Raw genomic sequence first — 14,918 nt, 5'->3', positions numbered from 1 at the left:
GTTTCATGACTGATTCATTGCATTTGAAGTGATTTCTCTCTGTCAATTTTTTTTTAACAATTTAGATAAATAATATTTTTTTAAAGATTCATGGTCTCATGGCTTAGATGGCAAAGCGCCTGCCTAGTATTCATGAAGTTAGCAGGAGATCACGAGTTCGAGTCTCGTTGGGACCTAATATTTTGTTTTCGAAACCCCTTCCATATTAATTACTCACGCACACGGACGGCAGTGATAAATTAATTTCATTATTTCCTCTTGGCTTCCAAGAGGGTGGCGAATGGCGATTTCCGTCAAAAAGTAATTATCAGCATCAGGGGAGAGGTCGATTTTCTATCGTTTTAATCGATTTCTCAAAGATAGCCAATAGTAGAAGAAATCAAGAAAAGTGTCGTCTGCTTTCCTTTTGTTTACAATAAAATGAGACGACGAAACAAACAAAACAGAATCGGAATGATTACATTCGAAATTCAGCTAAAGGTAAGATACAATTTGAAATTATATTGTTTAAGTATTTCTATGTTTGCTGTCTAAAATCTGGAAAGCAATTGTGTGAAAACATGGTAAACACTAAATTTTATATTTGCTCTTCACTTTCAGAGATTACAGTTAAACTCATTATTTTGAATTTGTTTAAACATTTAACAATCAAGTGTGAATCAAACATAGGTTGTATGTGGGCAAATCAATCCAGTGTTGTTCACAAGTGCATGTGAAAAATCATACTAACATGGTAAACACAAATTATTTTTTTTTCGTGCAAATTTTCCTTAACTGTTTCATGCTTCGGTACCATCATTGTATATCATTTCAGTTTAAAGTTTACTTTGCAAGCATATTGTTGCTTGCAATTTTAAACATTCTGATTTTCTTGGAGGAACAGTAATGGAATGATTTGCAGACAAACCTGTGTTTCACAATTGAGATTGTTTATTTAAAAAATCAAACATGTTTTAACTTTTAACACTTAAACAGAGTGCAACTAAAAAAATTTATGGCCAAGAGGGACCCTCGTTTATTTGGCATCAATATCAATTTTTATTAAGAGTAATGGGTAGTGGACCGAGATGAAATTCCCGTGCACCGATTATACCGTGAGTGTATAACGTCATGAGATTTCGCAATGTCTGCACCATCTCTGCGCGCACAGCGCTAGTAATAGAATGCACTGTTTACGTTAGAAGTGAACCTTGTCGGGCTGTCGGCGACTCTGTTTATAAATGTATTATTTTGGGCATCGCCCTCGTCGGGTATTTGTAGATAACTCAGAGACGCCCGCGGAATCAGTTAGCTGATGAAGCCTAAGTGAACAGCTTACAGTAAAATCACCGGGAGAAAAATTTGAAACGGCTGAAAAAGTGCGCACAACACCGTTGAAACCCGAAACTTGTGCCAAATTGTGCGTGTCCCGAGATCTCATCGGATTGTTACACGAGCTGAACTCTCTGAAACAATTCGTTACTATGAGAACAACGCCCACCTACTGTTCTTTGTTTAGTCTTCTGGTAAAATAGCTTGAAATATTTTTAAAATCTAATGACTTGGTTATATTTGAAATGAGGTGTGTGTTTTTAAAGGTTGGCGCCAGTTTGGCTCTCAATCTCCATCATTTTGCCGATGAGTCATGTGCAGAATTTCACGTTGATGAGACCCGATGCCACACGTACTTGTCTCTTAACGGAGAAGTAAAGAAACCGCCATTATTGGTTATCTCTCTCGACGGCTTCCGGTCCGATTATCTCGGGAGATTAGTGCTGGCATCCTCCACGAATGGACTTCTTCGTCTGGCCCGGTGTGGTGTCAAAGCGGCTTCCATGATTCCCGTCTTCCCCACTGTCACCCTTCCGAATCATTACTCTATCGTCACAGTAACATAATGAGTTCTTATTAGTCTCCCCCCTCTCCCTCTCACTTCCTCAACATTTCCGGCGGGGGGTTTCCTATAAATAATGTTTTCTTCCTTCTTATAACGCTACAGGGTTTGTATCCGGAATCGCACGGTATCGTAGCCCACGAATTTTACGATCCTGAACTCGGGCGCAACTTCAGTTTACCGGCTGCCGGTTTTAATTTTTCCGACCCGAATTTACTCGATCCCCTATGGTGGACGGGCGAACCCATTTGGTACACCCTTAAACGGCAAGTAAGTCAATGGCTTTCCCCGTTTTCAATTTCCTTGAATCATCTATGAGTCACCGACATTTCTTAGGGTAAAAAGAGTGCTGCCTTCTTCTGGCCTGGATCTTACATCGACGACCCCGATCGGCGACCAGATTATTGGCTACCTTATGACGGGAAAATTCCGTTCCAACAGCGGGTTAGTCAAGTTATAGAATGGCTACAGCTTCCTCAACCAAACCGACCAAGTTTTATCGGTTTATATCTAGAAGAACCTGACGGCTCAGGCCACAGTAACGGCCCTTGGTCACCATTGGTAAAATGCTTTCAAAAATTTGGCTTGTACGTTTAATGAATTTATTCCTGTTATATGATTCCGGGAGTAAATAGGTGGACGAACAGATTGTAATAGTCGATAATCAAATCAAACTATTACTCAATACCATGGCTGCCAATGGACTTCTCGGATGTGTTGATATAATCGTTCTCTCAGACCACGGAATGGCATCAGTTCCGTTTGAAAAGAACGTTGTGAAACTTGACGAAATGGTCAAAGATATTGGTAGCTCGGCGTACTGTTTTGATTGCGCAGAAGGCTTAACTCCGACACTCCTTCCGGTCAACGATTCACAGAGTAATTAAAACATATATTTTGCATGCTGCTAATGAGATTATATTGTGGTTTTGTCCAGTGGCAAGAGATAGAATCGCATCGAAGATGGAGTGCCGCAACGAGGACGTGCGCATCTACGACAAGTGGGATTTTCCTCGCCGTCATCACTATGCAGACAGTCGGAGAATATCCAGCCTCCTCTTCGATCTCGGCATTCATTGGAGAGCGATAGTTGGCACGGAAGATTACTTGCCGGGTGGTCACGGATGGGACAACATTTATAGCGACATGGCAGCCATATTCGTGGCTCAGGGACCATCATTTCGTCGTGACGGCTCGACAGTGGATCCATTCTACAATATCGAATTGTACAATTTAATGTGCTTACTGACTGATGTTAGTCCAGCCCCCAATAACGGTACATGGGGTGCTTTGCATCACTTATTGGCCAAAAAGCCATCAGAGCTGCCTGTCAACGATATCGTTGCTACTTACATTCTTGATTATCCGCTGGATAGTCACGGGCAGCGAACGCAGTACATGGATCACCAGAAACGTAGACGAGTTTGCGATCTCCTCTCGGGTAATAATGATCCTCGTCAAGTAAGTTTTTCCCTCCTTTCAAGTGTAATTTTGAACAGATAACTTAAATGATGGATCATCAATAGAATTTAGGATTTAACCTGACGGAATCAGCTGCGAAGCAATTGGTAGAACTGCACGCTCCTTGGGGTTTGCCAGGTTCCAACAAGACAGGCGTGAAAGTGCTTATCAGTTCTGATTTCATCATCGGTAAGTTTTTAAATTTAAAACAAAATAGAAACTAGGTAAATGCATATTTATGTATAGGTTTTAACGTCCAAGACGGGATACCATCTTGGGTATCCTATACCCTTTCGAATAGTACCAGACTATCAAATGATTCACTTACCCCATCGTGGCGAACTGATCCACGTCTTCGAGTTTCTGACGTTTCTATTTGTGATCGTCTGAAAGAAAATCCACAATCGTCTTCATTGCTTTTGGCTCCGCTCTTTTTCCCTAGTACGACAACACTATTTTTTATTTTTAAGTATGAAATGATTATTTAAAATATTTACAAAGGGCTTAGCAGTTCGTTACGGCATCTGACGGATGCGTGGGTAGAAACCAACGCTATCGAAATCTCTGAAGCTTTCGAAAAGTATTGGGAATACATTGAAGCCACGATTGTACAGCTTTCGGCCGACCTTCCTGGACGATTGAACGTCTTAGCCGGGCCAGTGAGGAACTCACCCAGTCCAGCAATTTTCCTCGTCGTTTCGTACTGTCCCGATCCAATTGAGTTAGGTTGCTCCGAAGATCAATTGGACGTCCAATCTTTCATGTTTCCGACTCACCTTCACTACAGCCGAGACTGTTTATCGACGGATCTTTTTTCACGCAGTCACTTAACAACTGTGCGTGACGTAGAGAGGGCTTCCGGACTCCATCTTTTCCAATCGCTTTCCAGCGAAGCTAAGGTTCAATTGTTGAGGTGCACTCCTTTGGCTTCTAGTTTATTAGTTGACCCTCGTCCCATTGAAAAAAAATTTTTTACGGATAAAAATTCCGCATCAGATGAAGCTACTACTCTAACCTTTTTTTCTCGATGGGTCTTTAGTATGTTGTCACTAATTGTAAGTGCAATTTGGAATAATTTCAACGCTGATGTTAAATTTCCTTAAAGATTTAACTGTTTTCTTCATTAATGCTTATAAGTCAGTAATATCTAGAAGCCACTTTTTTGGATTTAGATTGATTCTGGCTTTTCTTGTATGAAGAAATAAATCCTTTATAGGTAAGATAACACAACAAGCGAATAAGCTTGAATTTACATGGATTTTTACATTTACTGCTTCTTGGTTTAATAATCGCTGGCTTCTAATATACACAGATAAGCGAAAAGTGCGCTAAGTGATCATTGTTAATTTTTTCAGTTGCGATTGTATGTCTTGTTTATACGACTTTTTGCTCCACCCTGCTTGGTTTAATGTTTTATCCCTCTTTGCTAGAGATTTTAAATTTTTAATGTTACATTTCTTTTTGTGGTCGACTGTGTTTTTTTTTTTTCTGTTTGGAGCTTACCAATCTTAATACAATGCTCACGCAAAAAAAATTAATGAGTCTTCTGACCTGACCTCTTCTGATGGGTGTATGAATTGTCTATCTGCAAGGTACCCGAAGTAATAAGACAATAAATCAAGGTTTTACCGTTAATTCGGTTCTTATCCTGTAACAATTTCTTCAATTTTTGTTATTTTCGCTGATTTTCTACAGTCCAGCAGGTAAAACTGTAAAAGGGCAACAACGCTTCTTAGTTCTCACGGAAATTCGTCTGCAGTGCAAAAGTGAAAAGTTGTTGATGAAATGTAAGATTACTAAGCTTGGTCTTTCCGTTTCCTACATGTTTACAACTTTACAAGCCTTCGAAAGTGACATTAGCTCTTTGCAATTGCCAATTGCAGAGATCCCAGATGCGAAAATGGCCAAAACTGAAAATGGCAATGCTGCGCCTTTTACTTTAAACATGGCTGCTGCCAGTGCTGCCTGCTGACAGCCTGACATTCAACGAGATCGTTATGGTGGTATTAAAATGTACCGGTACTGCGCCATTTTCCATTATGAAAGTTAAGTTAAAAATATTTTGTTTCGTTACGATATTGTATGGTTGCTGAACGTAAAATTTTTACATGTTTATTCACAGGAAATCTAGCCTGTAATTTCAAATCTGCCAAATCACCTTATCAGTTGTCAGTTGTCACGTCATTCACGTGACCTGAAACCATCCTGAAACTCATGTCGTTGCTTGCTACTGGTATCGGTTGTATGTACAACCCATGCAAAAACACTTGACAGCAAAAGTAAGTGTGTGTGTTTGATTATGTCAACCGATTTCCATTCAAATTTAGTTAATTGTTGACAGAGCAGATCTAGATCCTGTCTTGTTGTAGAATCGATTGTGTTGCATCTTCAATGGATATGTGGTTTACGATTCAATTTCCATGGGGTTGAACTAGACTTACTAAATTGTTAGTTGGGAAGTCTTGCCAAGTGTAGATTCTATGTAAAATGTATGATATCAGAATGGCAAAATGAGCACAAATTCACAAATAAAGTATCCGTTTAGTTTTGAGGGACTGTTTAGTTCAACTTTATGCCCTTCATTATATTACATCCAATGAGACATTTCCTTCTCAATATTAATTTAATATTTTTTCAATTGTTTTAACAGCATCTGAGTATGAGCTGCAGCCAGTTGGTGAAGGTGTACACAAACCCAAAGTAAGAGTGCTAAATTCATTTTTCAATAAATTTAATATTATTATTTTGAAGTCTTGCAGGGGACACTGACTGAATTGATTGACCCGGCAAATGGCGGTTCTTTGCATTATTTCCATCCGACTACTTGTCCAGTCGTTTCCACTGAAGAATTTTTGCAGCGGATGGTGGAATATACGCGTAGAATATAATTACAAAGTATTAGGTCTGGAAGAAGAAAAGGTGGAAAGAACAGAACCCACTTCCAAAGAAGAAGAAACGAAATGAGCTTTTCTCGGTTGGCCTGTGCCGTTTCCCCTGACCAAACTTCTTTTATTCTTCTCTATGCGCACCTCTGCTTGGATCTTGACGTCCAGCTAGAAGATGCCGTTCGACTCCTTCAGCAAGTAACCCTATTCATTTAAATTTTGTGTGATCAAATAGAAAATTTCGTTTTGGTTGATGCGCAGGTTGAAACGCTGCACGATCATCGACTAATGGAAAAATGCATTCAGAAATTAAACCAGAAAATGTCGCTAGTCACAAAAAAAGTAAGATTTTCATCTTTCCTGCAAATGTACGATTATTAATTAAACTTTATTCTTATTGTTTATTTATTTTATTGTTTGCTCATCAGAAGGTTATCCACCTTCGATCATCATTCGTTAAATACGCGGTGGGACTTGTTATGATATACCAACATAGCGCTTGTAAGCCACCGTTACTGTGTGTAATCGAATCCTGGACACACCATGATCCACCGTAGGAGAATATTTTGTAACGTCCTTTTCGACGATGGGGAATTCTTCCTTCGTTGCTGAAGGTAATCGTAATGAATTTCGAATCACCGAATTCCTACTCAACTTATTGGAATTTTTTTTTACAGATAATTTAAAACTCAACACTGATGTGTCGTTCGTCAGCAGCCATCCGAATATCGGGCTTTCTTTTGAACGTTTCAACGGCCGCCGATACTCCAATGCTGAGATGATCTTCCCAGAGGATGAAGCCTTTGCTCTTTCCCTGGTCGGATAAAATTATACGTATTATCGTATCGTATTATGTAATTGTCTGCCTTTTACGTACATTAGCTGCTAAATAGTTTCGTCAAATTTTACGAGAAATCAAAAAATTATTTAGGCCATTCAGGTTGTTTTTCTTAAATTCAACCAATGTACAACTGTATGTAAAATTGTAAATCAGGTTCTTGTTTCACCTTTTCATTCATCATTTTGTAGCTTAAATCTTGTGTTATTTTGCAAACAATTTTAACTTTCACTTTACTTAAAAATTCCAGACAGAACTCCCTCCTACCTCTGGGTATCAATCTGGGTCGCCTCTGACCCCAATTAAGAAGTAAAGGCCCCCTGTGTAAGAAAGGTAGGTAAAGGAAGGAATCCAACATAGAAGACTTTAAACGTAAACAGAAATCTAAAAGATTTATTTTGTAACAACTTACAAGTGATTTTTGTGCTACAAAATAGCACTTATAAACCAATAAAATCAGACAAGGAAGAGCATTCACAAAGACAAATAAGTGGAAGAACACAACTAATTAAATGAGACAACACCCGTTATTTTATTAGGTGACATGTTGCTTTCTCACCCTCGATAATAACAGCGTCATTATTTTTTGACGCAGAAAAATTTGTTGATCTAGTTAGTAGTTGTCAATGAAATCACTCCTGTATCATGTAAGATCAGGTTCAGGTGTCTTAATCTTACTGCATGGATGACATTGGAAACAGGAGATTTGACATGGCAGTCAAATTAACAAACAACACATTGAATTGTGGCACCACAGACAGTAACAGCTTCAAGCACACCTTTCACCATCTCCATTAACAGCCTGAGCATCAATGGCCATTGAAACCTACAGAGAAAGATTCATCACAAGGCAAAGTGCAGAATAATAGAAATAAAGTGAAAAGTTAAAAAAAGTGACACGAAAAGGTAGCAGTATACGATATTCCGTCAAGAATCTGGAATCACTAACAGATGCCATAGACAAGGCACAGATTCAGAAGAATCAAGAATGTCAACTGTGAACTGTCAATAAGCTGCCTTCTCGGCTTCTCCTCATTAAACCTTGGGGATTTCGTCTGTTGTGATGTTGATGTGTGATGCTGCAGTGCTTTTTGGTGTTTTTGGTGAAGACGAGATGTAAATTTGGAGAGGAGAATATTACGTGAGTATCAAAGTTATTTGCCTTCGTTTGTTAGTTCTTTCTTTCAACTGTCAACGAGCTAGAGCGGACATTGTTTTCATGTATTTATTTTTTCTGACGCTAGACGGTTAGCCTTTGATCATTTTCCACTCAGTTTAGTTACGTTTACTTTGCACATCTCTGGAGAAATTTCTCGCTGCTACTACAAAGAAATTTTGGGTGATAACTGTCAGTTTCTCTTTCAGCAACAAAGCTCACTTGTTAGATTTGTAATAATGGGGTTTTTTTTCTACTTCCGGTTTTCTCATTTCTGCCAGTAGTTTAGTAAATATTCATCTGACACACAAAAGAACCACATATTCGTGATCCTCGTCAAATTTGTGGTAAAGTTCATGTTCTTTTTTGTACGTACGCGTACTTCCGGTTTCGAGAATTATCCTGAACTATAGTTCAGGAAAAATCTCAATTTTGATCAAATTTTCGATTTCGTTTAAATTACACCTAATCGACCCCAAATTTCATGGAGATCACGAATATTTGGTTTATTTTTTCGGGAGCTCAATGGTTAAGGCGCTATCGCTTACTTCCGGTATACTTCCGGAATATTTGCACAAAACTAGCAAGTGAGCTTTGTTTTCTGGACAGTTCTAAAGATTGATTGCTAGGTTTTATCAAACAAATATGGACTTTTCAAGTTTTTTGAGTATCTTAAGACCATCTGCAAATACTGAGTTTTGAGACGTGTCAAATAGATGGCGTGTTGATTTTGTCAATAGAATGGCGGTTTGTTGTCAAAAGTTAAGCTATCCTTTCTTCAAAAATTAACAATGAATTCATTGGTAAATTCGAGTTATTTCGTCTCTAACTTGTCGGTGATGTGTTCTATTCCGTGTATATGTTGGATAACCTTAATGTTTCCCATCAACTTTCAGGAGGAAACGTGAAAGGGTCGTGGCCGTCGTGCAGCTTACCGTCAACTATTTGTTCAAAATCATTGTATTCTACTGAATGTGCCATCGAAATGCTACAGGTAATAACCAACACAAGCTTTATCCATTTCATGTATTGCTGAAACATATATTCTTCTCGTCTTTTATTAGGAGTCATAATTGTATTGGACTTGCTAGATCACCAACCCCAGCATAGACCAATCTCTCATTTCATCTTCTCGAGAGAAGATTGGATAACTGATCTGTGGTTTCATGTGTAAGTTCACTTATCATGTCACTGAACTTTTTTTTCCATTGCAGTCTAACATGTATTTAAAGTATAGATCTCTACTTACGTCTATGGTCTATCTGATTTTTAAGAGGCGCTTTTGAGTGTTTACTGATAATTGTTTATTCTTTTAGATCATAGACGTCAAGCACATTGATGACACAAATTATAAACAAGCTGACTTATTTTTCTTTTTTTATTTACAGGTTCTGAACTCCAGCTTTCTAAATTTGCATGGCAGACTTAATGATAAGTCATGTCCTTTCAAGAAAGTCAACAAGGTCCCTGTTTACTAACCTGTTGGCTGCTACCCTTGAATCTCCCTTTTTACTTTCTTAAGCGGACATCTTTATTTGAGGTATTGCTTTCTGTCGCTACAATCTTGTTTGAATATTATTGTCATCCAAATAAATGTTCATTCTGCTTACAGAGTAATCCTTCGCTACTTGTCATGGACTTCATCCACTGGTGAAAACCGACGAGAGAATGCTGTAATCCAAGACTGATAAATTGTGTAGTTAGATTCAATTACAAGTGCATTTCTGGGCTCCCTTCTTTTCTGTGGCCCCGTTTCCCTAACTAACCACTAACCAACGCCCGCCGGTGGTCACTCACCCGCTGTGAAACCAGGAGGAGGGGAGGGCTCTGGTCGAACGGGGACTTGGAAGGCGCATGATCCGATGAAAACTTTTGGAGGGTCATGAGTCTAACCTGGAAGCCTAGTATGACTACATCTCCCCGGAAAAACTTGCCTCGTACTTCTCTCTTCTTCTCGGTCCAGATACTATCTCTGGGGGCCGTAGACAAAACCTACAATTGCATGTGCGAGTTAAAACAAAGCAACCCACTACCCAATGAAACAAAAAGCCATGGTTTATTTTTTGCGGAAATCTGCATCAGTCAAGTTACAAATTTTTCTAATTCAACAACTCGCGTAGAATTTTGGCAGCACGCAAACAACAATTGCGTGCTGGTAGGAGTCTAGTAATCGACACTTCCTCTTTTGTCTCTGTTGTTTGCCGTACAGAAAACTGAGCCGTGGGAGGATAAGAAATGCGAAGCAGACATGGAAAATATGTGTAGGAAGGGAGCCAGTCGCAACGAACAGTGGAGCAGCTGCTCCGACGAATGCCGGACAAAGAGAAAGCCCAAGACATGCCGGAGGTCATCGAACAGTACGCAGCCAATGCTGGTGAATTCCACATCACACTAACAGCCTTGTCTTTTCAGACAGCATTTCCATTGACGGTGAAGATTAATTCATTTAATTTCGGTTACAGGTTTATCGTGTATGTTCGCGTAGTTGCTGTCCGCTGTGGTACGTTGTTGCAGCCTATGCTGGTTATAGATCTTTCTACATCAAATTCAATTGGCCGTTTGGTGCTGGTGTCGTGTTACCGAAGTTGCATTATTATTTTATGAAATTGGCATTGTGTCAATGTAGTATACCGTTAATATGTTAAGAAGGAACAAAAAAGAAATATGGGGATGTTTATGTCAAACAAATAATAAACATGTCTTCGGGATTGGGAAAGGAAAGAGGAGGATGTGGAAGGGGGATATTTCAAGTTTGGTTAAAAAACAGTTAATTTATAACCCTACAAACATATCCCTACCAATTAATCTCCAAACCCCACACACTTATACCTTCTAATTCTTCTGACCCCACAAACATTACACCTACCAACCCTCAAATGTATACCCTAAACCACATAAACCAATGTCAAACCCTATGTCTGTAATAAATAAAAAAATTTAATACATCACACTAGTTTTTATTATTTTTTTTTTAAACGTAGAAAAAATTCAATAAACAGAGCGTCCGGTTCAAGACATTTTTCTTCTGTACGAGTTTAAACGCAACCCGCCACCACCGCTGCGGCAATGAGACAAAAAGCGATGGTATAGTTTTGCGGAAATCTGCGTCAGTCAAGTTACAAATTTTTCAAACTCAACAACTTCTGTCGAATTTTGCATCTAGTCTATTAGTGCGAATCGCGATTCCATGTGTTTGGTAGTTTAGAAAATGGTTGTTTAAAAAACAAACAATGGGGTGTTCTGGGTAGCCAAAAAAACTCACCATTGTTTGTTTTTTAAACAACCATCTTCTTAACTACCAAACACATAGGATCGCTATTTGCACCAGTAGACTAGATGCAAAATTCGACAGAAGTTGTTGAGTTTGAAAAATTTGTAACTTGACTGACGCAGATTTCCGCAAAACTATACCATCGCTTTTTGTCTCATTGCCGCAGCGGTGGTGGCGGGTTCCACCACCGCTGAATTACCACCACCCGGTAAATTTGCCAATGCAGAGTTGTTGAAGATCCCCAACTTTCTTCACTTGACACCACCCGCCATTGAGAGACAATGCCAAGCATCGAAAAGTGAGAACCCTTCAGTATAATAGATATATTTATAAAGCTTTACGCATTATTTGTTTATAGAGATCTGCACAGAGTGGCCGAAAGAGTTGGATACCAACGAAAAGATTGAAAATCATTTACCTATCACAATCACAACTAGTGATTACCTCCATTCTTCCCCCTCATTGAGGGATGCCCGATCCATAATAGTAACACTCCAGGTCTGAAAAGAAGAAAAAAAGAGCATTTCATATCCTGTTAAAAGTAACTCTTTTCTTCCTTCATGTAGGTGAAATCGAGCTCTTTGAAATCGGACAATCACGCCAAGGATAAACTGCTTCGACTAGTGAAAGAGCGTTACAACCTAGAAACTGACGTGCTGACGATCGTCTCTGAGCGGTGTCCTTTGAGAATGCAGAACGTCAATTACGCCATGTATCTGCTGAATGTTTTCGTCAGCAAGTCTTGGGTACGTCCTAATGTTTTGTTAAGCAAACAACAATTGCGTGCTGGTAGGAGTCTAGTAATCGACACTTCCTCTTTTGTCTCTGTTGTTTGCCGTACAGAAAACTGAGCCGTGGGAGGATAAGAAATGCGAAGCAGACATGGAAAATATGTGTAGGAAGGGAGCCAGTCGCAACGAACAGTGGAGCAGCTGCTCCGACGAATGCCGGACAAAGAGAAAGCCCAAGACATGCCGGAGGTCATCGAACAGTACGCAGCCAATGCTGGTGAATTCCACATCACACTAACAGCCTTGTCTTTTCAGACAGCATTTCCATTGACGGTGAAGATTAATTCATTTAATTTCGGTTACAGGTTTATCGTGTATGTTCGCGTAGTTGCTGTCCGCTGTGGTACGTTGTTGCAGCCTATGCTGGTTATAGATCTTTCTACATCAAATTCAATTGGCCGTTTGGTGCTGGTGTCGTGTTACCGAAGTTGCATTATTATTTTATGAAATTGGCATTGTGTCAATGTAGTATACCGTTAATATGTTAAGAAGGAACAAAAAAGAAATATGGGGATGTTTATGTCAAACAAATAATAAACATGTCTTCGGGATTGGGAAAGGAAAGAGGAGGATGTGGAAGGGGGATATTTCAAGTTTGGTTAAAAAACAGTTAATTTATAACCCTACAAACATATCCCTACCAATTAATCTCCAAACCCCACACACTTATACCTTCTAATTCTTCTGACCCCACAAACATTACACCTACCAACCCTCAAATGTATACCCTAAACCACATAAACCAATGTCAAACCCTATGTCTGTAATAAATAAAAAAATTTAATACATCACACTAGTTTTTATTATTTTTTTTTTAAACGTAGAAAAAATTCAATAAACAGAGCGTCCGGTTCAAGACATTTTTCTTCTGTACGAGTTTAAACGCAACCCGCCACCACCGCTGCGGCAATGAGACAAAAAGCGATGGTATAGTTTTGCGGAAATCTGCGTCAGTCAAGTTACAAATTTTTCAAACTCAACAACTTCTGTCGAATTTTGCATCTAGTCTACTGGTGCAAATAGCGATCCTATGTGTTTGGTAGTTAAGAAGATGGTTGTTTAAAAAACAAACAATGGTGAGTTTTTTTGGCTACCCAGAACACCCCATTGTTTGTTTTTTAAACAACCATTTTCTAAACTACCAAACACATGGAATCGCGATTCGCACTAATAGACTAGATGCAAAATTCTACGCGAGTTGTTGAATTAGAAAAATTTGTAACTTGACTGATGCAGATTTCCGCAAAAAATAAACCATGGCTTTTTGTTTCATTGGGTAGTGGGTTGCTTTGTTTTAACTCGCACATGCAATTGTAGGTTTTGTCTACGGCCCCCAGAGATAGTATCTGGACCGAGAAGAAGAGAGAAGTACGAGGCAAGTTTTTCCGGGGAGATGTAGTCATACTAGGCTTCCAGGTTAGACTCATGACCCTCCAAAAGTTTTCATCGGATCATGCGCCTTCCAAGTCCCCGTTCGACCAGAGCCCTCCCCTCCTCCTGGTTTCACAGCGGGTGAGTGACCACCGGCGGGCGTTGGTTAGTGGTTAGTTAGGGAAACGGGGCCACAGAAAAGAAGGGAGCCCAGAAATGCACTTGTAATTGAATCTAACTACACAATTTATCAGTCTTGGATTACAGCATTCTCTCGTCGGTTTTCACCAGTGGATGAAGTCCATGACAAGTAGCGAAGGATTACTCTGTAAGCAGAATGAACATTTATTTGGATGACAATAATATTCAAACAAGATTGTAGCGACAGAAAGCAATACCTCAAATAAAGATGTCCGCTTAAGAAAGTAAAAAGGGAGATTCAAGGGTAGCAGCCAACAGGTTAGTAAACAGGGACCTTGTTGACTTTCTTGAAAGGACATGACTTATCATTAAGTCTGCCATGCAAATTTAGAAAGCTGGAGTTTAGAACCTGTAAATAAAAAAAGAAAAATAAGTCAGCTTGTTTATAATTTGTGTCATCAATGTGCTTGACGTCTATGATCTAAAAGAATAAACAATTATCAGTAAACACTCAAAAGCGCCTCTTAAAAATCAGATAGACCATAGACGTAAGTAGAGATCTATACTTTAAATACATGTTAGACTGCAATGGAAAAAAAAGTTCAGTGACATGATAAGTGAACTTACACATGAAACCACAGATCAGTTATCCAATCTTCTCTCGAGAAGATGAAATGAGAGATTGGTCTATGCTGGGGTTGGTGATCTAGCAAGTCCAATACAATTATGACTCCTAATAAAAGACGAGAAGAATATATGTTTCAGCAATACATGAAATGGATAAAGCTTGTGTTGGTTATTACCTGTAGCATTTCGATGGCACATTCAGTAGAATACAATGATTTTGAACAAATAGTTGACGGTAAGCTGCACGACGGCCACGACCCTTTCACGTTTCCTCCTGAAAGTTGATGGGAAACATTAAGGTTATCCAACATATACACGGAATAGAACACATCACCGACAAGTTAGAGACGAAATAACTCGAATTTACCAATGAATTCATTGTTAATTTTTGAAGAAAGGATAGCTTAACTTTTGACAACAAACCGCCATTCTATTGACAAAATCAACACGCCATCTATTTGACACGTCTCAAAACTCAGTATTTGCAGATGGTCTTAAGATACT

General features: G+C 39.1%; 2 protein-coding genes, 2 long non-coding RNA genes and 1 other non-coding gene across 8 annotated transcripts; all 5 read left to right on the top strand.

Annotated features, from left to right (window-relative positions):
• Positions 1 to 92: 92 nt before the first annotated feature.
• On the top strand, positions 93 to 176 carry Trnat-agu. The gene is given in 2 exon segments: positions 93 to 129; positions 141 to 176. It is a non-coding gene; the product is annotated as a tRNA-Thr (tRNA).
• Positions 177 to 349: 173 nt separating this feature from the next.
• LOC124195667 (ectonucleotide pyrophosphatase/phosphodiesterase family member 1-like) lies at positions 350 to 5,000 on the top strand. 2 transcript variants are annotated; one of them, XM_046590195.1, is made up of 10 exons: positions 350 to 480; positions 1,261 to 1,505; positions 1,578 to 1,868; positions 1,979 to 2,143; positions 2,210 to 2,434; positions 2,509 to 2,752; positions 2,811 to 3,334; positions 3,400 to 3,523; positions 3,581 to 3,775; positions 3,836 to 5,000. In XM_046590195.1, exons 2-10 carry the CDS (start codon positions 1,464 to 1,466, stop codon positions 4,435 to 4,437), a joined length of 2,412 nt encoding a protein of 803 aa, XP_046446151.1. In that variant the 5' UTR covers positions 350 to 480; positions 1,261 to 1,463; the 3' UTR covers positions 4,438 to 5,000. The 2 variants fall into 2 exon arrangements, with proteins under 2 accessions (XP_046446151.1, XP_046446152.1); XM_046590196.1 differs by lacking the exon at positions 350 to 480 and adding an exon at positions 545 to 563.
• Positions 5,001 to 5,042: 42 nt separating this feature from the next.
• LOC124195668 lies at positions 5,043 to 7,544 on the top strand. Of its 3 annotated transcripts, XR_006875354.1 has the most exons (7): positions 5,043 to 5,121; positions 5,218 to 5,613; positions 5,985 to 6,034; positions 6,086 to 6,417; positions 6,481 to 6,561; positions 6,648 to 6,833; positions 6,897 to 7,544. It is a non-coding gene; the product is annotated as an uncharacterized LOC124195668 (long non-coding RNA). The 3 variants fall into 3 exon arrangements; XR_006875355.1 differs by having other exon boundaries at positions 5,086 to 5,613; positions 6,094 to 6,417; XR_006875353.1 differs by having other exon boundaries at positions 5,086 to 5,613.
• A 2,826-nt stretch (positions 7,545 to 10,370) lies between these two features.
• Positions 10,371 to 11,173, top strand: LOC124195408. The gene is made up of 2 exons (XR_006875179.1): positions 10,371 to 10,587; positions 10,676 to 11,173. It is a non-coding gene; the product is annotated as an uncharacterized LOC124195408 (long non-coding RNA).
• Positions 11,174 to 11,643: 470 nt separating this feature from the next.
• Positions 11,644 to 13,078, top strand: LOC124196152 (28S ribosomal protein S35, mitochondrial-like; the record flags this gene model as incomplete). The annotated part of the gene is made up of 5 exons (XM_046590967.1): positions 11,644 to 11,782; positions 11,843 to 11,982; positions 12,051 to 12,230; positions 12,328 to 12,492; positions 12,581 to 13,078. Coding segments are annotated over 5 exons (807 nt in total), but the record flags the coding sequence as incomplete, so codon positions are not given.
• Between the last annotated feature and the right edge of the window lie 1,840 nt (positions 13,079 to 14,918).

The sequence above is a fragment of the Daphnia pulex genome, chromosome 6, assembly GCF_021134715.1.
Source record: "Daphnia pulex isolate KAP4 chromosome 6, ASM2113471v1".
Classification (NCBI taxonomy): Eukaryota; Metazoa; Arthropoda; class Branchiopoda; order Diplostraca; family Daphniidae; genus Daphnia; species Daphnia pulex.
This window is presented reverse-complemented; position numbering and strand designations above follow the sequence as displayed.